At 35.9% G+C, this 27,424-nt stretch overlaps 2 protein-coding genes across 3 annotated transcripts; one reads left to right on the plus strand and one right to left on the minus strand.

Moving 5' to 3' along the window:
• Positions 1–12,989: 12,989 nt before the first annotated feature.
• rassf9 (Ras association domain family member 9) lies at positions 12,990–22,270 on the minus strand. 2 transcript variants are annotated; one of them, XM_058752361.1, is made up of 2 exons: positions 21,026–22,270; positions 12,990–16,882 (listed from the first exon to the last, which is right to left on the minus strand). In XM_058752361.1, exons 1-2 carry the CDS (start codon positions 21,070–21,072, stop codon positions 15,616–15,618), a joined length of 1,314 nt encoding a protein of 437 aa, XP_058608344.1. In that variant the 5' UTR covers positions 21,073–22,270; the 3' UTR covers positions 12,990–15,615. The 2 variants fall into 2 exon arrangements, with proteins under 2 accessions (XP_058608344.1, XP_058608343.1); XM_058752360.1 differs by lacking the exon at positions 21,026–22,270 and adding an exon at positions 18,176–19,742.
• An 87-nt stretch (positions 22,271–22,357) lies between these two features.
• nts (neurotensin) lies at positions 22,358–26,126 on the plus strand. The gene is made up of 4 exons (XM_058751832.1): positions 22,358–22,711; positions 23,373–23,434; positions 24,573–24,803; positions 25,735–26,126. The coding sequence occupies exons 1-4, from the start codon at positions 22,621–22,623 to the stop codon at positions 25,876–25,878; spliced, it is 528 nt and encodes a 175-aa protein (XP_058607815.1). The 5' UTR covers positions 22,358–22,620; the 3' UTR covers positions 25,879–26,126.
• The last annotated feature ends 1,298 nt before the right edge of the window (positions 26,127–27,424 follow it).

The following is a 27,424-nucleotide window of genomic DNA, read 5'->3' on the forward strand; positions in this document are numbered from 1 at the left end:
ACAGAAAGATTTTACAGAATCAAAATCACAGTGAAATGAATGTAATGCACAGATCTGAGATTTGGCTTGATTACTTGCTTTAATCTGCCTTCAACACAGCTTTATCAATCTTAATTTAAACTAAACATTTTATTATTTATTTTATGTTTTGGTGAATTGGTGGTTAATTCATTTGAATTCGTACAATCTCATTTATCATAAGATATATCAACGCAATGTCATGACCTATTCGTACGTATTTTATGAGTTGGCTAATTTGTACCAATTCGTATGACCTCACATGGATTTTGTATTTTGTACGTATTTTACAAGGTGACTGATTCTGTGGAGGTTATGTTTAGGGACGGGGTTAGGTGGGTTGTGGCTAGAAAGGATACAGCTCCAACCGGAAATGAACAATGAAATTCATTTTCTACCTATTAGATTGTGTTTTATCAGTGTCTACACCTACCCCAACCCTAAAACTACCCCTTACAAGAATGAAAAATTAATTAATAAATTAATTTAGAATATTAAGAATAGGCTGTATAATTTTTACGTAACCTATCATTGATGTTTTCCCGAAATGCCGTCTCAAGGAGCACTGGGAACCTATGGGCATTAGCATAATGTCTATCCTCGGGAAACATACAGACACAGCGACGGTGTCATAGACTTTTCAACCACCAACATCTCGAGCATTTAGACCATAACAGAAACAGCATTTTTGCATGCATGCATGCATTTTTTCACAGAAAATCAATGGACAAATTTTATACAAATGACTATACAAGAGACTGTAATTCAAGCACAGATTCAACAATTGGTCAAAGTCATCCTACAGTATGATTCATCACAGAAATAAAGACAGACATGTTTCTCATAACCTTTCCGTTTAATGTAATCCATAAAAAGATCTTAATCTCTTTTTGGGTGGATGACATCTGCAGCTCTTAAGAACACTTGTAAGAGAGATCATGTATGACCTTTTTGCTTTAGAAAGGTAAGAAAACATTTCGTTGGCTGCTTGTAATGCAGGCAGCTTGATCTTTCCGCTCAAGATCACTTTACCCATTGAAAACTTCAATGCTTTTTTTCCTAATAAGGTGTAAGTAATAAGCCCCTGGAACCATTTCAGTACTCCAGTCATGCATTAAAACACAATTTCGTATCAGGTTTATGCACTTTACAGTCGGGCATGTTATATTTGTTAACAAATGATCTTGGCTTGGCGAGCAAAAGTAATTGGGAAATGCACCCCAAGGGAGGTCGTGGCACACCTTCCCATTTAATGTGAAGAGACATTGGTGCACATTAGTAAATGTTCAGGAAAAATTTGATCATGTGATGCTCAAAATATGAAAAACATCTAATGCCAGTGGCAGGTTGTGGGTGTGTCTTTGTGGCAAATATCACTGATGTCCATTCAATTTGGGGTGGAGTGGAGAGGAAAAATTTAATGGGGTTGTTCGTTTTATACCAAATCCATGAGGTTTACAATACGCATTGCCCTATGAATGTGACTGGCAGTTTTTAACCCCTTCTTTGTATAGCCTTGAGCTTATACTGTCCTCTTTTTACCCTCCCTTCATGTTTCACACCTCTCTCAGAAATCCGATAGGATTAGATGAAAACCGGTCTGGGTTACTTGTCACAACGTTCCCTATGGAGTGTTGTCTCCCTTGCTATGGACATGTGACTTATATTTTGCCTCAGGACAGAATGAAACCGGCGTCACACACAGAACACAATATGTGCCTATGCACATGGCAAAATGCATGGAATAACAACCTTAAGGAAATAACAAAAAAATATATATATAATTTGCATAAACATAAATATTTAACAAATCTAAAAGTGAATATAGTTTCAATAGATATATAAACATAAAGATAATTTATATAAATATATAAATATATAAATATAATATATAAATAAATAGTAATATACTAAATAATAAAACATACTAAATAAAACTAAATAAATATATAAAACTAAATATACATATAAAAACTATATGCAAAACCTCCCCAAATATATTTCAATTTGTCACATTAATATACATCATATCTTTATAGAATTCAGAATTACAATATTTTGTTGGTCAAAACAGTGGCTTGATACAGTATATATTTTACATATGTTTCATAAATTTTGTCTTCACAGTGAAAAATTAATTCAGCTAAAAAACTTTCAGTTAAATTTACATTAAAACCTAGCCATTTTTCATTTAAAATGTAGCTGAAAGTCATATAATAGGCTGTTTTATTAGCAGGTTCCATTGTGACAACATGCCCCAACACCACAAAAAGATCTGTTTGTGAAACTTTTACTTTTCAGTAATTTATTAAAGTAGTTCACTCAGTAAAAGTAGTTTACTGGAGTAAAATGCATGACAACTATATAGTGTCCCCTATATAAAAAAAAACAAACAACAACAAAAAAAAAACACCACCACCACCAACAACAACAACAACAATATAAATAAATAAACAAATCAATAAATAAATAACAATAATACATAACAAAAATACTTAAATACAAAATAAACAAACAAACAAACATTGTTTTAGTTTTAGTATTTACTGTTAACTATGCGGTGTTTACTGTTAACTATTCTCACAGGTATTTTTGTATATAGTATGTGGGTCAATCGTAACATATGCCACATGAAAAGACCCATTATTCAACACTTTCCTAACTTATACTAAGACAGAGCCAGACACTATTTTGAAAATGCCTCCACTGCTCCAAGTCTTAGCTGGAGATGGGGGATCTGTGCATGTGTGCTGATACAGCCACATGAAAGCTTCCACTTCTGAGTGCATGTCTGCAGCTCTGCGCTCAGGGTGGTGAGAGAGAGAACACAGTGCAACCCTGAGGAATAAGATAAGTAAGAACAAAGCTTGCTTTCCCACAGTGTCAAAACAAAGACTTCCCACTTCACCCTCAGGCTTGCCCGCCTTGAACGCTACATGGGAGACTATACAGTCTGAAGAGGCTGAGGAATTAGAACACACTCTAGACATAACTATTCATTGAATCGTTTTGTTTTTCTCTTTAGTGTTATGGTTTTTTGCACCCAACATGTTTTTGGATCAGGCTGCAGGGTAATGGAGATGTTGGTGTAAGTGAAGGAGTATATTCTGGTAGTAAATTGCTCTTTAAAGCCCAAGCAAACACTAATATTTACACTTGAGAAATATTTACACTAGTAAATTAATCATGCAGTGCAGTTTGCATATGATAGATAAATGAATAAATGAATGAAAGAATGAATAAATAAATAAAAGTCAAGCAAGCAAGCATGAAGGGGAAAAGTCTGAATATTCAGTCTTTGAATAAAACTGTAAATTATGGAAGCCCGTTTCTGCCACTGGATTAAAAATAAAAAAGGTAATTGCAGATTTTTATCTCAGAATCGTGAAATATAAACTCAGAATTGTGAGATACAAACGCACAATTCTGAAATTTGCAATTACCTTTTTAAAATGTACATTTTTTAAATTATCTTATTCCACGGTGGAAAAACAAAACATTTACTCGTCGGTAGGGAACCAAGAAGAAACATCCTCCATCTTTGCAAGGAGGTTTATGTGAGGCATGACTGGGCTAAATGCTTATTAGAAGTCACATTATGTCCTTTAGGTTTTATATTTGATTTATATTTGGCAGTTTGCTAATATGACATGCTTTTAAACTGTCTGTGCCCTTTCAAGAATCTAAAACATACTTACCAGTTATATCATATTAAAGAAACATGCATTGGTTCAGCTCAAAACAAAAACAAAACACACAATAACATACAGGTGCATCTCAATAAATTAGAATGTCATGGAAAAGTTCATTTATTTCAGTAATTCAACTCAAATTGTGAAACTCGTGTATTAAATAAATTCAGTGCACACAGACTGAAGTAGTTTAAGTCTTTGGTTCTTTTAATTGTGATGATTTTGGCTCACATTTAACAAAAACCCACCAATTCACTATCTCAGCAAATTAGAATACTTCATAAGACCAATAAAAACATTTTTAGGCCTTCTGGAAAGTATGTTCATTTACTGTATATGCACTCAATACTTGGTAGGGGCTCCTTTTGCTTTAATTACTGCCTCAATTCGGCGTGGCATGGAGGTGATCAGTTTGTGGCACTGCTGAGGTGGTATGGAAGCCCAGGTTTCTTTGACCGTGGCCTTCAGCTCATCTGCATTTTTTGGTCTCTTGTTTCTCATTTTCCTCTTGACAAGGTCTGGTGAGTTTTCTGGCCAGTCAAGCACACCAACACCATAGTCATTTAACCAACTTTTGGTGCTTTTGGCAGTGTGGGCAGGTGCCAAATTCTGCTGGAAAATGAAATCAGCATCTTTAAAAAGCTGGTCAGCAGAAGGAAGCATGAAGTGCTCCAAAAATTTTTGGTAAACGGGTGCAGTGACTTTGGTTTTCAAAAAACACAATGGACCAACAACAGCAGATGACATTGCAGCCCAAACCATCACAGACTGTGGAAACTTAACACTGGACTTCAAGCAACTTGAGCTATGAGCTTCTCCACCCTTCCTCCAGACTCTAGGACCTTGGTTTCCAAATTAAATACAAAACTTGCTCTCATCTGAAAAGAGGACTTTGCACCACTGGGCAACAGTCCAGTTCTTCTTCTCCTTAGCCCAGGTACAACGCCTCTGACGTTGTCTGTGGTTCAGGAGTGGCTTAACAAGAGGAATACGACAACTGTAGCCAAATTCCTTGACACGTCTGTGTGTGGTGGCTCTTGATGCCTTGAACCCAGCCTCAGTCCATTCCTTGTGACGTTCACCCAAATTCTTGAATCGATTTTGCTTGACAATCCTCATAAGGCTGCGGTTCTCTCAGTTGGTTGTGCATCTTTTTCTTCCACACTTTTTGCTTCCGCTAAACTTTCTGTTAACATGCTTGGATACAGCACTCTGTGAACAGCCAGCTTCTTTGGCAATGAATGTTTGTGACTTACCCTCCTTGTGAAGGGTGTCAATGATTGTCTTCTGGACAACTGTCAGATCAGCAGTCTTCCCCATGATTGTGTAGCCTAGTGAACCAAACTGAGAGACTATTTTGAAGGCTCAGGAAACCTTTGCAGGTGTTTTGAGTTGATTAGCTGATTGGCATGTCACCATATTCTAATTTGTTGAGATAGTGAATTGGTGGGTTTTTGTTAAATGTGAGCCAAAATCATCACAATTAAAAGAACCAAAGACTTAAACTACTTCAGTCTGTGTGCACTGAATTTATTTAATACACGAGTTTCACAATTTGAGTTGAATTACTGAAATAAATGAACTTTTCCACAACATTCTAATTTATTGAGATGCACCTGTATAAACAGGATTTGCAAGAAAAAATGACAGTTCTTACTTTATATCTCGTAATTCTGACTTCTCAAAATTGCACTAAATAAATAAATAAGCCTCAAAATCAATTACCTGTATTAATTTTTTTTATTGTATTTTATTATTTTTATTTTATTTTATTCTGTGGTGGAAACAGGCTGGCAGTATTAAAAAGTGCGCTTGTTTTCGAAGCATTTTGATTAGATTTTTTCCAAACCATTTTTCATTAGAACATTAAAAGAGAAAGTTGAATATCCTGGCCACTCTTTTAAATATCATGAAAATGAGGTTGTCAAGCTGTCAAATGAGCAAAAAAGCACCATACGTTTCATAAAATTAGGGCATAATGAAAAAGCTTGTGGATTTAGGCTGCTGAAGTGCAAAATGAAAGAAAAACCCTCCCAAATCAATTGTCACAGCAGAGGAAAATATTATCGATAAATAAAGGCTTCAAGTTTCGCATTCAAAGATAGTCTATGGCTTCAAAAGAAACTGAATATATGAGAAAAGGTTGTATGACTACTTTTTTATTCTTGTTATGGTCTGCAGATCCCTATTTACTTTCATTAGAAATGAGTAGCAGGTACACTTATCAACATTTACCCTTTTTATCCTTTTGTGTTCCAAGAAAGAAAGTCATGCAGGAACAACATTTTCATTTTTGACTGAACTATTTCTTTTAAGTCAAAGATTGATCACCATGTGTGAGTATTACGACTAATAAAGTTCAGGCCACGGAGGGCACAATGAAGGGTGTTGTCCTCATAAAAATGAAGGCTTTCACTCTCTAGTTCAAACCCTCTGATTAGAGACATTAAAGGTGATGGAAGAGAAATGAGGAACAAGGATGGTGAGGGAGTTTAGAAAGCAGAGGAAGCATGCTGCCTCTTTGACAATAAGTTGGAACCCATGCCGGGTGTCTGTTTCCAGGGTTGCACACATGTACACATGAACACATACAATGCTACTTGGATGCACTCACAGAAGGGATAGGTCTCAACCTTTTTTCCCTCTTGTGGCAAGCATTGTGCGTAATTCAGCAGGTGTTCCCAATAACCCAGCTGACATCACCCTACAACACAAAGGCACATCAAATCTATCCACTGCCAAAAAAAGCAAAACTAGAGGCGGAGGAGAAAGAAAGGTCAGAATACAAAAATACTATTTACAGGACATACTTCAACTACCACAATCCTCCTCGGGCAACCAATTTACTAGACGCACAATGTCTTATAAACTTTTCTACCTAAACATATTTCATTTTTAGTATAATTAAATAGATTTAGGTTTATTTTTAGTTTATAAGTTTATATTTATTTATATTAAATGATATTATATTTTATTTAAATATATATTTATAAATGTAATTAAATATATTTGTTCATATTTAATTATGTTTATATTTAATTAAATGTAAATAATAGAATATAATATACAAATTTAATTAAATGAATATAATACAATTTAAATATATATTTATAAATGTAATTAAGTATATTTGCTCATATTTAATTACAATTATATTAATATTTTCACAGATCTGAATAGCAATTAGGTTTGTTTTTAGGAGTTTATTTGTAAGTATCCTAGTTTATATAATATAATATAATATAATATAATATAATATAATATAATATAATATAATATAATATAATATAATATAATATAATATAATATAATATAATATAATATAATATACAGCCTATACAAATACAATAGAATATAATATACAAATGTAATTATACAAATACAATTACATTGAATTATAATATATCTCTATATGTAATTAAAGTATAAATGTATTTAATAGAGTTAATGAAATAGAATTTAAGTTTGGTTTTACAAAATTATATTTCAATAATTATAATAATAAAAATAAACCATTTAATTTCAAATTGCCAGTTAACACAACATAATGCTCTCAGTCTAAGCCTACAAGTTTGTTATGTTTCCCTTCTGCAAGTGTGCTTACAATACACATTCCATTCTGTTCCCAGTGATATCCTATCTTCACAGTCCCTCGGGGTTACATCAATTCACTTTTTACAGGGGGAATCTGGGCCACTGCTCCAGAGGCCAGCCTGGTCTTACTCTTGGGACAGTCTACTCCTGTGACCTGCTCACAATATCCCAGGAAATGGTGCATGAACATTGTCATTAAGCATTGTTTCATTTCCTTTATAGTGGTCCAATTGTATAAAGGAAATTATGGTTCATAATCTTGTTCAGTCATATAAAGTATATGATCTGGTCGCCTCCAGGAACATTTTTACTGTGCCAGTCAGGGGTGGGAAGCATTAAATTAATCTATGGTTACCAAATTGGATTTCAATTTTAAAATTAAGTGTCTTTTGGGCGTTTTCCACTTATCTACTTTGGTGTTTTGTAAAAAGTGAAAATTACGGTAATAGCCGGAGATAAAATCACAGGGAGACAAATGATGCAATAGAATTACAGAAACCATTCACTAGGGCACCAATTTCATTACACATTCCCTGTGACACTACATACTGTACAATGTAGCTACTTTTCAGAATACTGATACAAGACAGCAACACTGCTGAGGAGTTTCAGTGACTCTCTGCTGGTCTGTTGGTGGTGACAAATTAATATCGTTTGAGTGAATTATTGAATCACTTAACTGAATCGATTTGTTCAAAAACACAGATTCACGCAGGAATTAAACACTTATGTATGCTGCTCAGATGTTTTGACTCTGATTCAACTGTATGATGACGAAAAATAGATAAAAACAGACAAATGAAACGTTATTCAGGGATAATTTTGGTTCAAACTTTCAATCAGCATAACAAAAAATGTTTCTGAAGACAATCACCTATTGCACCTTTAACTATATAACCAAGGTTTTTTGGTAGGTTGTTATTTGTAGTAAAACCGCAGTTAATATTTGTAAGGTTGTGCAAGGCTTCTGGTGTCATCTGCTTGGCCATATAGTGTTTATTAAAAAAGCAGCACTGGCACTCTACTCAAAAAGAACAATCCACAGCACAAAAGAGTCATGCTAATGACTTTTCATTTTACACCAAATTGGCAAATGAGCAATACATTTGAATAAATGCTGGACTTAATTTACTTTAAACTGCTCAGATTTGTGCGAAATGTTTCCCTAAGCTCTGATTGTGGACTTCAACAGGAAATGTTGACCACTGACTCCAGAGGAAACCACTCCCATACAATGTACAAAAGCAAGAGGAAAGAGACCCACAAACGTCACTATATTATCAGTATATCTCAGAGATATGAAGACCTTCACAGAGCTGGTGGGACATTGATTTGTTGCCCCAGTGCAAAGTCTTCTTTGTAAAAGAGTCTTTTTTTAAAAAAAAAAAAGAAATTAATACTTTTAAAGAATTCAGAAAAAACTTATATCAAAGTTTCCACAGAAATATTAAGCAAAATATTAACTGTATTCAACACTGACAAAAAAAGAGATGTTTGTTGAGCACCTAATCAGCATATTATAATGATTTCTGAAGGATCATGTGACACTGAAGACTGGAGTAATGGCTGCTAAGAATTCATCTTGATCAGCATCACAGGAATAAATTACATTTAAAAAATATATTCAAATTTAAATAGTATACTACTATTTCAAAATATTACTTTTTAAAATAAATGCAGCCTTTGTAAGCACTAATTAATTTTCAAAGGCGTTAAAATGTTTTTTAATTAGCATTAATATATGACACCCCACTGTATATTCCGTCCATACAACCACCAAACTAGCAATGTTGCCTTGTATAACCTTGATACTATCAAGGCAAAGCACTTAGTTGCCATAGTGATTTATAAAGTGTGTGTTTCAGTTTGTAGGATGAGAGCTACAGACATGCTCTCAGGAAATGAACATCAACTTCTCTGAAGCTTATAAACAAACTGGGGAGGAGAGAACAGAATAACTGAAGATGAAGTTAATCAAGATTAGTGTTGTGCCCAGCACATTCTAGAGGAAGCCAGGAGAAGCGGGAGAGAGTGAGACAGGGCATCCATGTGATCAAAGGCCTGCCGTACAAGATCTCAACCAGGCAAGGATGGGTTCTCCGTAATTGGTACTTCAAACCCTACAAGTGGTGAGAGTGAAGGCCTCAGTTCAAAGTCTTCATCACAGACACTTCTGAATATACCTGGTGTCACAAAGGCAGCGGCATCTGTGTTTGTGCGTTCACTCAGTGACGTATCCCCTCGTGTTTTGATCTCGGGTGAATCAAAAGATTAAAAACAAATGAAGAAATGCTCATCTGGAAGATGAGGATAATATGAATTTGCTATTGAGGTTGATTAAACCGCCTTGATGAGATGTCAAGGCTTTTAAAACCAAATGGGACTGAAAAACGCACAAATATGAGAATATTTAGCCTTGAATTCAACTGGAATCTGAAAGAAAGCTAATATATTCACTCTCACAAATAATATTCATGAGAAGCGTTGATTTTATTTAAAATTGTTTTCAGTTCATTACAATTTTCAATTGTAGATGAGCACCACCAATGTCTCCTCCGCCCCATACGAATCAGCAGAAACAAGATGGGGTCATGGCTTTAAGCTGATTAGCTGTAATGGATAAACTCTCCATGCTGTAGGCAATCAGAGCGTATACACGCACAGAGAGGACCTCAGAGGAAGAGATTGGGAGACGAGGACCAGGCTTTGAGGAGGATTCAAGCACAGAGGGTGAGGTGGCAAAAGCAATGTTTATATAAGCAGCTAATCAGCGAGACACACTAGGGTTATGAGGGCTGGTGGAATGGAGGAGGGGGAATAGGAAAATGTCTCGCCTTTATGCAAACCCATGTAAAAACATCAAGTCCTTCTTACCAACCAATATGGAAAGAGTAGAGTCCAGATTCCTGTTAATAAACGCACGGCAACAATCCAAACAACGTTAATCCTTCTAGTTACCCAGCATTTTTGAATACTTACGTCAGAACGCTTGTTCTGCCAAGTCAGGTTAAGTTCTCTCAGAGCCACTTGTTTCTATCTAGTAAATGTGCTAATCTATTTCCTTCCTCTTTTGTATCTCAACATTCATGCCTCTCTCTCAGCTTTGGCGCTATAATAAGAGGTTTGCTGATGAGCCTTGGCGAACACCTGTGGCAGAGCAAATGCTCTGAGAAACAACAGCCGTAATAAGAGCACATTAATGTCTGAGCCAGGCAAGACGGAGAAAAATGTAGACATAAAGGTGTTTCAGACCCACCATCACCTTCTGGGAATGATCTCTGGAGACAATAGACCACCCCAGAGAGGTCTGTGTGTGTGTTTGACGATTGTTTCAAACCAGAGGCATCTGCAAGCATTCATATAAATTCATTTACAGCACTGCAGTAAAAACACTGCTGTGCTTCTATTTCTGGGGGAGGAAGATTGATTGCCAATGTATGACAACCCTGAAGGCTTGGCTTAGTGATCAAGTAAAATCACTGCACTTTATACATTCATCTTACATTTCAACAGTTCGAATTGGAGTTTTGTGGCTTTTAGTCCATGTCTATTTGGTCTGAAGCCATCAATACGCAACTGGAAGTTGACAAAATAAACCTTTTATCAGATCTACACGGTATATGATTTAAAAGTTACAGAAATTCTCTTGAATAAAAAATGGACAAAAAATACTGTTGACGTGTTGCATTATAGATTATTGTCCAACCGACTGCCCTTTAGAATAAGAATGTCCCTCCCCCTAATTCCACTTGCAAACAATGACTATTCCAAATAATTTTACATATGTGACCCTGGACCACAAAACCAGTGTCAATTTTTCGAAATTGAGATTTATACATCACCTGAAAGCTAAATAAATAAGCTTTCCATTGATGTATGGTTTGTTAGGATCGGACAATATTTGGCTGAGATACGACTATTTGAAAATCTGGAATCTGAGGTTGCAAAAAAATCTAAATATTGAGAAAATCGCCTTTAAAGTTGTCCAAATGAAGTTCTTAGCAATGCATATTACTAATAAAAAATGAAGCTTTTATACATTTACGGTAAGAAATTTACAAAACATCTTCATGGAACATGATCTTTACTTAATATCCTAATGATTTTTGGCATAAAAGAGAAATTTATAATTTTGACCCATACAATGTATTTTTGGCTATTGCTACAAATGCACCCCAGTGACTTAAGACTGGTTTTGTGGTCCAGGGTCACATATTATTATGGATACACTCTTAAAAATAAAGGTTTCAAAAAGGTGTTTTTGCAGTGATGCCATAGAAGAACCATTTTTGGTTCCCAAAAGAACCTTTCTGTGAACAGTTCCAAAAAGAACCATTTTGAAGAGCACTTTAAAAATCTAAAGAAGCTATTTCAACTATAAAGAACCTTTTCTGCATTTGAAAGGTTCCACGGATACAATACTATACATCTTTATTGTCAACCATGGTTGAAATTTGTTTTTGACCACACCACGAAAACCAAATACACATACAAACACATACTTCAAAAACACATAAAAACCATCATACTGAATCACAACTTTTGGTTAATAAATCCGATCGCAGCAGGTACAAAGGATTTTTTATAAATATTTGTCTTTGCTCTAGGCATTAAAAATCGTCTCCCAGAGGGCAATAAAACAAACTGATCACACAGAGGATGAGTTGGGTCTTTGAGGTGTAAACCTCACCCAACATATTCTGTGGCCTGCCGATAATTTTACTAGCTATATTAGTGACTCTTGCCAGATTAGTTTTCTGCTTACAATTAAGGTGCCCATACCATGAAGTTAAATTATATGTCAGCACACTCTCTACCAATGATTTGTAGGCAATCTCTAATATGTTCTGACTCACTCCAAACCTACTGATTCTCCGAATTAGGAATAGACGTTGCATGCATTTTTAAAAAACATTATTAGTGTTATCCACAAAACTCAGTTTACTGTATATATATATGTGCCAAGATATTTACGATTATCAGCAATCAGATCAATTTATCAAAAATTCTACTTTACAAAACTGAAGCAAGCTATGAGTACTTTTTAAACTAATTTTATTTTAATTCAGTGAGTTCTGTCAAATGGTGTCACCTTTTTGAACTGCTTTTATCCAACCAATTGCCTTCAACTTGGGAAGAAGTTCAGACATGCCGAGTTTATGTGAGGTAGAGACACATTGAGCTCTTTTCAGATGCAGTTATTTTTATGAGATTCATAAAAAAAAGATGAACCTGTTCCCTGACACGATTCTGCAAGTGCACACAGTTTCGCCTGAACGCTTTGAACGTACATACAAGGATACAGCATTCTTTCCATGAGGCTGAAAAACTCTATGAAACATGTTTGCTTAATGTTAAGATTGCAAAGTTAACTTGAACATGCCAAGTAAAACACCACTACTTGTTTCTGTTTGACACATTTAAAGTATTTTGATTCTGTTTTAACTGAGACAACAACTTAAATTAGCTAGTCATTCACATAAGGATGGGTTTGTGCACAGCATATTCTGAAATGGTACCCTTTAATACATTATATTACAGCTTTCAACATGTAATTATGAGATTAAAAACAAAAGAACAACGAGTTGCTGTCAAGCGAACAATTCTGCGGTTGCAGTAATCCTGTTAACATTCACCCACACAGTTTCTTCTGAGCAATGCCAAAAAAAATACAGCGAGTCAGTCTAAAAGAGATCCTAAAATTAGTTTATTTGCTTTTTGGTACAAGTTCAAAACTTATTGGTATGTATGAGAGACACATTAACATACAAATCACTGGCAAAAGTGGAAAAAAGCCCATTCAGGAAACTCAAGGCAAACTGACAAGATAATGTGACTGTTGTTTTTGAAGATTACAGCATGCAGGCGACAGGATTATTTTGTCTTGAGACGATTCAATCACTTGTTGGATCAAAAACTACACACAAAAAATGTGTTTATGAAATGTAAAAAGTTAGTCAGGACAGGTTCCTTGATCTAGTGAAGGAAAATACAAGTGTCTTGTTACATGATGGCCATGCAAAAGTCCCTTCCTCATCCCTTTTTATACCACTTCACTATTTTCTGCCTGGGAGGATGCACAAGTCTTCGTAATTGAAAGTTCAACATGGGGGAGCTGTTCTGACACAATCTTAAAGGACTGTTTACAAGAATTGGCCGGTGTAATTGTTAGTGCTGGAAATACTACTGCAGCAGAGATAAAAGTCAGTAATTGCCGTTTTCACACAGGAAATTACGGCCACGACAGAGTCCTGGCAGCTCTCTGGATCCTCCTGAACTGACAGTGGAGGTAAACAAGTCACGACGCTGACAGTGGAGACATTAAAGAGCCTTCGGACTTTGTATTGCCAACACCCTGCAGGGGGTGCTGTGTGGGATCAGAGCCAATGAAGGGGAATTTGGTTATTATCTCAGTGCGAAGCCGGCACTCTGAAGCAGCCAATGAAGCAAGGCTTCATTAACACCCTCTGAATATCAAGGCCTGCTGCATAATGCAAGTTTTTAAAACCCATTTGTTTTGCATTACAAAATGGAGCCTTCTTTAAAATCCCATTTGTTATGAGTCACGCTGAATGACAACGGCGTAACACGTTGTTACCCTTCAGGAACTTGGCATTAAAGACCCTGCATTAATTCAATGAAGCAATGAGACCGCAGTCTAATAGGACTGCTAAGTCTCTGCTGTTCGCTGGTTTTAAAGAAAGGATGAGGCAATTACTTGAAGCAAAAGGGCTCGAATGTCTCTTTACTGGCAGTGACTGAAGAAATGTACAAAGGTTTTCCCATTAGAATTCAAATATTCCTTGTGTTTGTATTAGTGTCAGAATGGATTCTTTCACCGAGTGCTGTCTCAACCCACTTTAGCTGTGAAGGGAACATGAGTCACAGTCTACAAACTATAGTTGATAACACATCTTACATCGCAAAAGCATGGGATGGGAAATTGCTATGCTGAAAAGGCTCCAAGCTGCAAAATAATTTGAATGTAGTTCAAAACATTTTAAAGAAAAAAATAATTTATGCATATGTGATAACTTTTATCTCTGTATTTTGCAATTTGTGCAGTCACCTGTTCAGACTGTATATTTAAAAAACAGAAACAGGTTAAAAAGTAAAGCTTATATGCAAAGTCTAGTTTGTTTTAATATAAAACAATTTTGCGTTCATTCATACCTTGTTCATCTAGTTATAAACATTTTTATAGTGCTATTGATATTTACAGATTACATCAAAATATTTTTTCTTTAAAAACAGTATTGACAATATATATAGCTGAACTTTGTATTTAGGTGAACACAAATTTGGGCTTAATAAATATCAGCAGGATTTAAAATAAACAAAATCAGAGGGGTAATTTTAAAGATGAATGAAACCCAAAAATGTTATATTTTTCAGCTTTTTAAAGTTATTTTACATAATTTAGAATTTAAGAACGTATGAATTCTAATAAAGAGAAAAAACATAAGATGATAATCATGAATTCACATAGTTCATTTCTGCATCAATATCTATATAGTATAACCGTAACAGCACAAATTAGTTTAAAGGGGTATTTCAGCCAAAAAAATAATAATTGCCATCATTTACTCCCCCTCATATTGTTCCAAAACCACATGTATTTCTTTCTTCTAAGAAGATATTTTGAGAAATGTCTCAGTGTTTTGTCCATACTCAGATTCATGGCTTTGTTCCTATTCTATCGGGATTACGTTGTTGTATTGAGTTTAATATGCTTCAACTGGACTGAGAATTGTTTAATGTATTTTTGGAAAAATGTGCATCTGGTCATAAATGTTGTCATTTTGAAGTAATTTATCATGAAGTGGTGATTCGAGGGAATTGAGAGTAATACGCTCAAATGTACCGGAGATCAAAGACTACTTAAAAAAGGGACTTTGCCGGAGACGGAGAATAGAAACCATGCGGTGCTATGTTAAGTGGATTAACTCACGAGTCAGCGGTCTGAGTGGCCATATAAGTTACAAACAAGTAAAATGTTATTTCTTTATAGATTATATAACAACATACTTGGAAAACAGACAAAACAGAAAAGGTAAGAAGAATTATTTGAGAAAAGGGCATACAGATATAATAGGCGCAGACCTGTAACGGAACTAACTTTACCCTGCGCTGATGTAATTTCAGATTTTTGTGAAAGGGCTAATGGTAAACTTCTGTTTGGAATGACATGACGCTGAGTAAATGATGACAAAATTTTAATTTTTGGGTGGAATGTCCCTTTCAACTGTGTGTTTCCTTGTTGGAGTCATTAAATACAATGTCTTAAAAACACAATTGGTTAATCCTGAACTTAAACGTCGGTGTCCAGTGGAGGTGACCTGTCCACACAGGGAGACAGCGAGTCCTGACTGTGAGTAGAGCTTATTCCAGTGTCTGAGTCCGTGTCTGTCGCATCTGTAGGGGAGCATGTCAGCCTGACCTTGCCTGCTGTCTGCTGAGAGACAGTGGCCCTGATCTGGGTCTTCAGAGATAGAGGGCTAGGCTGGTCTGGACAGGCCCCCAGCTCAAGTGCATTGAGTTGGGCAACCAGATGCTGGTATTCTTGGTTCTGGGACTGCATGGCTGTTTTGTTCCGCTGTATTTCCTTCTCAATTTCCTGCGTTTGGGCATGGAGGGAAAGCCCAGCTCTCATGTTTGACTCAAGTTCACTGCGTAAAGTTTCCAGCTCTAAGAGATCTGAGGAGGACAGTGAGAGGTTAGGTTCCAGCTCTAGTTCTGGACTTGCAGCTGCTGCTCCTTTCAAGTCGTCTAAATCTGAAGTCCAGTTCCTCAGCTCCAGGTCAATATCTTGAGAGAGCTGATCAATGAGTTCTTGGTGCCTGCAAACATGTAGTTCTAGTTGCTCGAGTCCATCACTGGTGTACAGGTACTCCTGAAGCTGGTTGTCAAATTGGGACAACGACTGGCCACCATCACTTTCTGTGATGCTGGAGCGAGGTGTGGGGCTGTTGCTCAGCTGTTCCTCTGCATGTTCAATCTCCAAGTCTATCTCCCGCATTTGGTGAATCTGCTGCCGGATGGTCTGATCCTGTGAGATGATCAACTGCACTAGCTTACTGATCTCTCCTGATCCCTCTGATGTCTCTGATTTCTGGATCTTCTCCAATTTGCGGAAGGCCTTCTTCACCATGCGCTTCTGCTTCTCCGCAGATACAGCCTTGGCGTACTGTGCAGGTCCTTGCTCCCATCTTTTAGACCTCACTCCCCGAGACTTCGAGCCTCTTTTGGCTCCTTTGGATGATGGCACAAAATCACTGATCTTCATGAGGACAAACTGTATGAAAGGTCTCTCATCGCCCCAAGCATTCCATAGCCGAAGAATTCGAGTGAGAGGTGGCAGTGCTCTCTCAAAGCCCTTCCACCGTTCCAGGATGCAGAAGTCTTTAGGTTCCCCATGTAGTAGCCTTTTACTCTCTGGTAAAGTCTGGTGGTCCTCCAATAAAGCCTTGACTACATCTGCGCAGGTTGTGTGCTTGGTAACGCCACAGACTACTTTTTCTTCTCGACATACAAGCACCTGGAGTTCCTTGCCTGGTGTTTCCTCCACAGGCTTAGACCTGATAAAGAAATATAATAAGTGTGTATTATAAACAACAACAACAAGTTTAATATCCCTTAAAATGTCTACTAATATGGTCATTTTATACAATAACGTCAAATAATTAAGTATTACAAAACAGTTACAAACTATATAAGTATAAAAGCAATACTGTAACATTGGAGTGTAAGAATATAGTGATTCCACTCGTGCCTAAAAACACACTATAACAATGTAATGGACAGACTGGCTTGTTTCTTCATTACTACATACAATCTGGAATGAGGTGAAATACATAAAGCTCACAAACTGTATATGATCCAAGAGTCATTTTACAGTTATAACTGTACTTGGCACCGCTGATGACGGATTCACATCCATAGCTCAAATTTTAAATGCCACACTAATGGCTGACATTATTCAGATGAGCAGAAGGCTTCATGACAAGTGTATCATAGTCCCAATTATCTGAAATGATTGTTTCATAATTTTTCAGGTATGACTAATTATCTCTCTTAGTTCAGAACTGTAGAGGGTGATTAAAAAGCTATTAAAAGCGAAAAGCAAATTTAAATGTAAAGTTATATCGAGGTAATGTTCAGCAATAAATAAATAGTTTGATTGCTGATGTCTTGTAAAAGGTGACAAAAAATATAAGAGGTGTATTTTATCTTAATGAATGACCTCAGAAGAATGCAATATATATGCAAGAATGCAGGTGGTTAGTTAATATTTAAAGACCTTGCTGCTACTCTACAAAAAAGTAAATCGTTGAGCTATTCACATAGCAGACCACCCAATACACTGTTACATAAAAAGACAAACCATCCTTAAATATACTGTATTCTGTAGGGATGCAGGCCTTTATCTTAGACTGAAAAGTATACAAACTAAATGCAAGACTAATATTTGTTAAATGTTGCATGACATAACTTACTGTAAACAATGCTATTTTTAACAGTTAATCCCACATTCACACCTGTGCATGACATCATCAACATGACATCGTAACAGAAGTGTACAGCCCTAGCACTTACATAATAAGCAAGTAAAAGTATACAGTAGCTTGTCCACACATGTCAGACACATTACACTGAAACAGACAATATGCTACAATACAATGCAAGCGTGTACACACAGCTGGTTAACAATGTGCTTTCTTGGCTTTCTATACAATTTTGATCCATTTTAAGAGCATGTTGTCTACACTGGGAATTCAATATTGTTTTCATAAAATGGTCTACTCTATTTTATTTAGTCTTTTCCAAAATTGTCATGAGTACAGGAAACAAATGAGGGGGAATGGAAGCACCTGTGTTTGTCTTGTGGGAAAATCAATGGTGACCAGCAGCATCCTGTTACATACATCCTGCCACCAAGTTCATGTATTGTGAGGCAATGGAACATTCTGAATTCCATTTCATGGATATATTGCAAACGAACGGAGTAAGGAACATGTACAAGCGTGGTTTGAAATGTAGATTAGATGTATCTGTTGTACCCTAATAATCACAACACCAGAGACATTGTCAGAGAACCACTGAAGGTGAAAAGAACAGAACACTCTGCTTCTCAACTCACAGAGCAAACACAAACACACGTGTGACCACCAGACTTGAGCCTTGTATTACAGAGAACACGATGTATCCTTCTACAGACTCAACACAGTGACTGGACAAGGAACACAATCTCCTGAACTCAGTCTATCAAGGTTTATTAGGCTGTACAAAATTATGCTTGGGAAATTAAACATTGATTTAACAAAGATGCGCGGATCATTCAGTGCTATATCTCATTACCATTATTCATTATCTTTATATTAATACATGTAGCCAACTCAAAGTTGTAGATATTGATTAAATCATAAATCTTTTTGCAGCAGATGTAAACTTTGTGACCATTAAGAGCAGATGTGAAATCATATTACATGGGTATTGCCTGTGTCGTCTGATTCGTGAACAGGTATCTGAGAGATTTTAGTGAGCACATGAGAACCGGAGCGAGGCAAAAGTGAAGGGAGGAATTCATAAGTGAAATGTTCACATTATTTATAATGTAAGGAAAACATACTATGTATACTGTAAAAATATAGTTGTCAAAGACAAAAAAATATATATTAATGGAGCATGTTTCGCAAGAAAATACTAATTCAGTCTTTCTACTTCAAAAATGTACTTAATGCAATGGGTTACTTTTCTTTGTAATTAATAGTGGAATTTACTAGCAGTTTTTTCTTTTGTTCTTTTTGGTGTAGCCACAGTAATATAGAGGCAGTGATAAAAAACAGTGTGCTTCCTGAACCCCATTTAAAAAGCACGAAAGATTTTTGATGAAAAAACTGATTTTCAGAAAGAACTCTATTTGATAAGCATCACTGAGAAGACAAAACATCTCCACTGCATGTTTAGGTGGAGCAGTTTGTCTCAATGGCTTGAGCAAAGCAAAGTATAGTTTAAAAATTGTAATGCTGCTCTAGAAGGTTCTTATTTAAGCCTCAACAGAAGTGACATTATGTTTGGTGCACTAAAATATCCATACAATTACGGCAGCTGAGGTAGTTCAGCTGAGTGTAATAACCAACCACCTCCAGTTTAAACTGTCATTGTTAGAACACACACCTTTATATGTTCGCAAAAAGCATGCCTATGAATTAAAGCATGTATAAATCAACAGTTAAAATGATATTCTGCATGGACCACATTAAATAAAGCAGACATGGAGTTAAATTACCTTTGATTAGATTTCACTCTGAACATTTGAGATAATTACAGTTGGCTTATGCTTTAAAGGTGATTTTACAGCATCGTAAAACTATAATGTCCCCTCAGAGAGTCTCAAGCTTAAAAAGACTGGTAAAGACAACTAAAATGCCTTTCTGTGCAATAAATTGTCTGCATAGAACATGAATAAATAGATAAACTGGTGAAAAAACATAACCTAAACCCTGATGCAAACTACTGTGGCATAGCCATCCAAAAAAGAATCCTCTTTAATCAGCCCACAACAAACACTATTGAATAATTAACCATTTAGACAAGCCAAAGTGGAAACACTGAGACATCAAAAGTAAACCAGAGAACTTAAACTGCATAGTCAATTATGCTGTTGATGACATGAACCTTAAAGAGTGAGAACTTTTAAAAAGAATTTTGGCAGTAATTTATAGGCTTAAATGAAGTTCATCTCACGCAACCCTTTTTTTTTTTCAGGCCACTAGGGTGTAGCTATCCGTCCGTCATCTACAAAATATTTAACGCCACTTAAGTCTAGCTACTCGTCAACTATAGTGAATATCTTCTAAACAAAAATTAACGCTTTTTGTCATAATAGCCTATTTATTATGTGTACACCTCTAACATTGCGATAAATAATGACAATATACTTATGTTTTGTTATGTACCGTCCAGTCTATACTGACAGCGAACGTGCAATTACGGTTGCTATGGTTACCTGCTTACGCAAATTTCTGTTTGCGAGTTTAGTTTACACATTTAGCAAATTTTTTTTTTTTACAGACTGTTATGTTACTGTTTGAAATACATGCTTGCAATTAAAAAGAACAGACTTTTAAAACCTTCAAACTTTTTCTTAGACCTCGTCTTGGGGGATTCAATCCTTATAGTTCACACACAGAATCCTTTAGCCTACTTGTCTGTTCAAACAGTTTTAAAAAATTACATTCTCTAAACATAATAAATAAAAACCTAAACAAATAGGTCAAATATACGACACAACAACATTAATCCTTTTCAGCTCGTTTCATCATGCTCAGGACGCACCGTCACGCACATCCGTCGTCATGCAGGAATGAATATTTAGGAAAAATGACTAATTTTGGAGACACTCATTTTGCGTTACTTAACGCCAGCTACCAGCATCCAAGAGAGGCACCAGTGCAAGCAGAACAACAGCATTAAGTGTAACTCGACTCTCTGCGACCATGCAGCGAAACGCTCGAGTGAGAGCAAGTGCTGTTGTTACAGCGACGAGCGTTTACAGCCCATAACAATAACTTTACGCGTTTAATTAAGAACGATTCTGAAGGAAAAAACTTGGATTTACGCGCATTTCGACCTTTCAAATAAACATATATTTATTTATCCCATAAATGTCTGTGGTAAGACTGCGCAATCTTAAATGAAATGGATGGTGTGAATCATACCTGTTCTTCAAACGCGCCTTCAGAAAGTTTTTTCCAAAAGGAGCCATCGCGCATCAGTATGATCACAGGTCAGATCCAAGACATCGTGTATCAGAACTGAACGCATAAACCTAATCAAGAAAGTGCCACTGAAGTGCTGGCCGTGGAAAAAGTTGAACAACTTGCGAACTTCAAAGTAAGAGGAGTTTCAAGCAGGGCCGGCCCACTTCACACGGAGGGAGGCGACAAAACTCGCCTGTCGGAGACCTGTGTGAAGCTGATGATTGTGATAGCATCTCTGCCGGGTTTTCGAGAACGGGGAGTGTTGTTACACATTTTGTTTCAGCGTCTGTAACTCTGTTTTATTTTTTATTTTTTAGCCTTCCTACAACAATCAAAAATCATGCTGTTACAAACTGTTAAAGAGCGTTGATGTTACAACCCAAGACCACTACTTTAATGGGTTGTAACACCAACATCAAATATTCTACAAAAATTCGGATAGTCTTAATTATTATTATTATTTTTTTAAATTGTGGCAATGCCATTCTCCATTAATACCACACTCTCTTTTCATTTTAAACGTTTGATTTAAAAATAATCAATTTCATGACATTTGGTGGCATCAAATTCATGCTATATATATTTTTTTTACACTCTACAAACAGGATACTATTTGTCCTGTAATTCTTTATATTTTTTACACAGAATCTAACACACCTCAGGAGGTTGGTGGTCATGTGTGATAGTGATTGGTTAAACTGACAGTGTTACAAAACTCCCTGGTCTTTAATACTGTATAATGATAAATTATAATGCATCATAATAATTTAACCTTGACCTTAGCTATCATTTGGAAGCAATCAAAAGCCAAGACCATTTCATTACAAACTGTACCGAGTGAATCTTTCAAGGTTAAACATCACACACTGCATTCTCAAAACAGTTTACATTTTATCTCAGCACAGTATGAGCAACCTATAACAATGGAAAGTATGACGGACAATAAGAGTTATTACTGGGTTGACGTGCAATTGAACAATATAGGTAATTCTTGAAGACAGTCAATATCAATAAGTTCAGATGAGGGCATTGCACATCTTCTCCAACTTTAATCATCACGCTTCTAAGAACTAATCACAAATTCACTTCTTCATTCCCCCTCCCTCCACCAGAATGACGAGGGGAACATCAAATGAGCATTTATGAAAGTTTTGACGTCAACAATCAAAGTGGTTTCTGAGGTGTTTGCTGACGTCATCGTGACACAGGACAAGGGGGCATGGAGGGAGGGAGGGAGGGATGGAGAGAGAGGGATATGGAGATGGATACGGGAGGGGTAGGAATGATAGTGCGCTCCTCTGACATCATAGAGGCTCTTATATACCGGGTGGAATGGAGCCCGCCATTCCTCACTTCACTTCTGAGAAAGCCAAGAGAAGACACAGCGAACAGGTTGGATAAGAAACCAAGAAGACAGCATCGTGACTTCTGCAGGACACGCTGCAATTTTCTTTCTGTCTCTGTAACGCTCTTACAACTTATCTCTCGTATTATTCCATCTGTTTTCATACTATTTTATGACCTTTAACCCTATGGACTTGGGCCCAGCTTGAATGTGTAGAAACTGTGGGACTACTAAGAAAATGCAGATGCAGCTGACCTCCGTTATCCTCCTTTTTTTATTGTGTAATGGACTGTGTTCAGGTAGGTGCACTTTTATCAATTTATACAGACTGATTTTACTTCTATAAAAAAAGCATATTTTAATTACCATTCAAAATGACCAAGAAAGGTAAACATTTTATGATGATGATATTTGATAGCTAATATTCACATATTGTATCTTTTATGGTCTTAGTTTTACTATAATGATCTGCTATATTTTGATCCAACTGATAGTAAAATAACTAGATAATTTTATTAGTAATTGAATAAAGATAAAACTTCAAAATACCTTAAATTGATGGAATCATATATATATATAGACATATAAAAATAAAAATTTGATGGATGTCCTCTGATTTTGGTCACATTTGCTGGAGAACAATTTTCTGCTTTTATACAGTATATAGCAGGATCACAATTTTCACTCACTTAATGCTCTAAATGTCTTCTAGACATTTTAACCATATACATTTAAACATGATGCTGGGCAGGTGATGTATCTTATGTTTCTACCCACCTTGGAATATATGAATAATATGAAATACAGACCCATTTCACATTTTCTTTAGATCTCATTGAATTAAAACAGACTCACTGCTGCAGACAAGAAACTCGTCTGGTTTCTCTGTACTTTGATGTGTATATGCTCAGTCCTACCCTTAAAACATGTCAACATTGTGTGTTTTCTCCCTCTTTATAGATATAGACCAGGGAAAAAGGGCAATAGAGGAAGAGGTACTGAGAAGTCTCCTCACTTCAAAGGTACATTCTTGCTTTTAAAACACCTGTTGAGTGCAAGCCAACAGAGGCAATACTGGCCTTATACGGGGCCTTAATATAGATATGCCCTTTGACTATGGGGCAGCTGAATTTTAAATGAAACACATGGTTATTTCATGGTTTCTGGTTTTGAGAATACAGCATGGTATAGGGGAAAAACAGATTTATTAAACAAAATAAAGAATATTCTTTACCAGCTAACTTTACCATCACAAGCATTAAATCTGTTTACTAAGGCATTTGGAGAGGCACTTTCACACTGAAACAGAATAGCACAGGGATTTATAGTAAAATTAGGTTTGCGCTCCAGTCATTCAACAATTCTATTGTCTTCAACGGTCCACAAGTGTAGGTACTAACTGATGTTAAATGTAACACGAAATTACACGTTTTTGTAAACTATTGATTAAAAAAGAAATGCTTCCAATCAGGCAGCAAATCAGAAGCAGTGTACTCAAAAAAGCAAAACAGATGAAGCTTTTACGCTCTATTGGTGGACCAAATGATGTGTCATTGCCTGAAATGAAGCTCAGCTGCCTTTCAATATTTATCAATATTCTGCACTGCATTATCATTTCCATACAGACATGCTCTCTACTGCAGAGTTAATTAAAAATGATGACTTTAAATACTGACATTAAATATGATGTCTTTAAGGCTAATGCTTTTAAAATGTCAGCTGGCCAAGTGTAATTAAATGTAGTGAAATAGTTACATTAATGGCAGACAGCTGCAGGTCTTATGCAGGTGACATTTTCCTCTGTTATTTAATAATGATAAAAAAAAAAAACTTTCATTTTGATATGTTTGAATTTACACTTATTTTTAATATCAAACATATGAACTCAAAGGTGATTGTGTAATATAAGACTTACAGCCAACAGGTTGAAAACAGATTTCCAGATATCACACCAGGCCTTGATCTTGTTAGACTCATCCTGTGAAGGCCAATAAAAACACTAGAGAAAACTCAAAATGTGCTTATCCAGTATTGGCACCCTGTAAGTGGACTGAGAATATAGTAATGGCTGGAGACAGCTTGACTTTTTTTATAAGCTGAAATAAATCTGAGAGTGAGTCATTGAAAGTAAACATTTTTGATCTCTCACCATGTGTGCAGGTAAAGCAGGGCAAGCACATCGCCCCCCTGTGGCAGCTGCCGCTCCAGGATGTGTGCAAGATGATGAACCGTCTCGTGGAGTCGTGGCAGGAGGCCTGGGACAGCGAGCAGCAGCAGGAGGATGCAGAGGTTCAAGCTGACTATGACCAGAGGGTTTCAGGTTCCCTCGCCCAAATGCTTGAGGAAATGCATGACCTTCAGAACCTCTGCAGGGTCCTGCAGCCTAGAGAGGTGAGAGATGACACACACAGGTATTGAGACAATAAACAATTGACATGCTCTAACACAAGTCAATAATTGCTTAGCAGTCAGTTTATATTTATTATTCAGTCACCTAACAGTTTATTAGGACTGACTTTTTATATTTAAATATATAGGGTGGTTCATAAATAATGCAGCATGAATTAAACATTTGGAAGAAATGCCATATTCAAAAGAAATGCTGCCAAATTGATTACAACACAAGCTAAAAATGATTGCTTACATAAAGAGGCCAAATGGTTTATGAACATTCTAATGCTTGTCATTTAGCTGATGATTTTTATTCAATAGCACTACAGCACTAATTTCAGGCGGTGTTATTTTAGTATCTATTTAGTATACTATTGTTGATTTTATTCATTTGAATCAGTTTTTATTTTTCTATTTTCATTTTAGTAATTGTTTGTTTTTGTCATTGGTAATTTCTTTTATCTATATTTTTTTTGTTATTTTAGTACATCAAGTTAAACAGAATGAAAATGAGAAACATTTTCTAGCAGAAGTAAAATAAGTATAATGTAAAAAAGTTCTATATAAATAAAAAAATATGAAAACAACTGGGTGAATTGCCTTTCTTCAAAATTAACTGCGGAATTTGGTAAATCTCCAGTTCATGGGTCGCCTCACGGATCATTAAAATTCACAAAAATTGCCCTTGCCTTTAAAGTGCGGCCCTATCATTTTGAGAAGTAGACTTCATCAGTTATACATCTTATTCAAGCACACTTCAGTGTAGCTCTGAGGAGCAATGATTAGAAAGAGCCGGGCGATGTAGTAAGCATCAGTCACGACATGGCAGTTGATTGACAGTATTGTCCACCCAATTGCTGTGATTTTCAGCCCTGTAATAACCTGAGTGGCATTGGAGGTAACAGCTCAAACATTTTGTCTTTCATTTCAGCTTCAAGACGACCAAGAATATCTGGAGCTGGACCAAAACAGCGACAATCCACTGAAGAGGAAATCTCCGTATATACTTAAAAGGCAACTGCGCACCAATAAATCAAGACGGCCTTACATTCTGAAGAGAAGTGTGTATTACTGATGCCCAAGACCCACCGACGGAAAGACATTTTTACATTTTGTGAATATGTGTCTGTTTTCAATGTTGTAGTATTAAAGTAGTAATATAGTAATTGTATGTTCTGTTTTAGCTAAACCTTTATTTATTTATGTGCTTCAGAAGTCAATCCCTTCTTCTTCATTATGGGATGGACAATGTAAATAAAACAGCAGTCAGTTCAAGAGTTTATTATATTTATTTATTTAATGTATATTTAGTTTTCTTCCAATGTAATTAAATCATACTTATTAAAACTCTTTATGAAACATCTATTATTATTGTTATTTCACAGAAGGAAGCCTTTTTCACATTTCCATGATGAGAAGAACATTTGTCAAGTATTTTGGATATTTAACTCAAATACAGAAACGAGTTACTTTTAGAGTATACATACACACATATATACTGAAAAATAATGGTGCACAAACAATTTTCACTCAAAAAAATGCTAGTAAATTTCAGAAATAATTATAAAGAAATGGCAAGTAATACATTGAATTAACCATGACATTTTGAAGTAGATAAACTGAAAGTTTTCTTGTAAAAACACTTAGAAAATATTCTAATTCTTGTCACAGAACAAAATTTCTACATAAAAAAATGTTAAACAATCACATAACAGAAGAAAATAAATTTAAAAAATGGATCACAAGACTCTCAAAGGTTACACTGATTGTTCAAAATCATAAACAAGCAAAGTGGGAACCAAATTAAAGGGATACTCCACCCCAAAATGAAAATGTTGTCATTAATCACTTACCCCCATGTCGTTCCAAACCCGTAAAAGCTTCGTTCGTCTTCGGAACACAATTTAAAATATTTTGGATGAAAACCGGGAGGTTTGTGACTGTCCCATTGACTGCCAAGTAAATTACACCGTCAAGGAACAGAAAACAAACATCGTCAAAATAGTCCATCTGCTATCAGTGGTTCAATCTGAATTTTATGAAGAGACGAGAATACTTTTTATTATACACAAAGAAAATAAAAATAAAGACATTTATTCAACAATTCGTCTCCTCTCTGTCTCTTTGTCAGCGTAGCGCCATTTTGGAGAGCATCCGATGGATGGACGCTATTCTCTGTCATCAGTAAGGCATGGATACCTATTGTGCGTTTATTTACGCTTTGATCTGAATGGAAACAGCGTACTGATGACTATTTTGACTATGTTTTTTATACTTTTCTCTGCCTTGACGGTGTAATTTACTTGGCAGTCAATGGGACAGTCACAAGCCTCCCAGTTTTCATCCAAAATATCTGTTCTGAGGACGAACAAAGCTTTTACGGGTTTGGAGCGACATGGGGGTAAGTGATTAATGACAAAATTTTCATTTTGGGGTGGAGTATCCCTTTAAACTAATCGTGCTTGGACTTTCATTTTAAGGAAATTATTTAGCACCTACAGGTAAATTTGGATTGAGACTGATATAAGTTGACCAAAAACATATCATTTGCAATTCCATATTGCAACATCCTTAAGATGATAGCTAGCTATATTTTGGTGAGTCTGCCTACCAGGAATAGA

Source organism: Onychostoma macrolepis, chromosome 18 (genome assembly GCF_012432095.1).
Source record: "Onychostoma macrolepis isolate SWU-2019 chromosome 18, ASM1243209v1, whole genome shotgun sequence".
In the NCBI taxonomy this organism is placed as follows: Eukaryota; Metazoa; Chordata; class Actinopteri; order Cypriniformes; family Cyprinidae; genus Onychostoma; species Onychostoma macrolepis.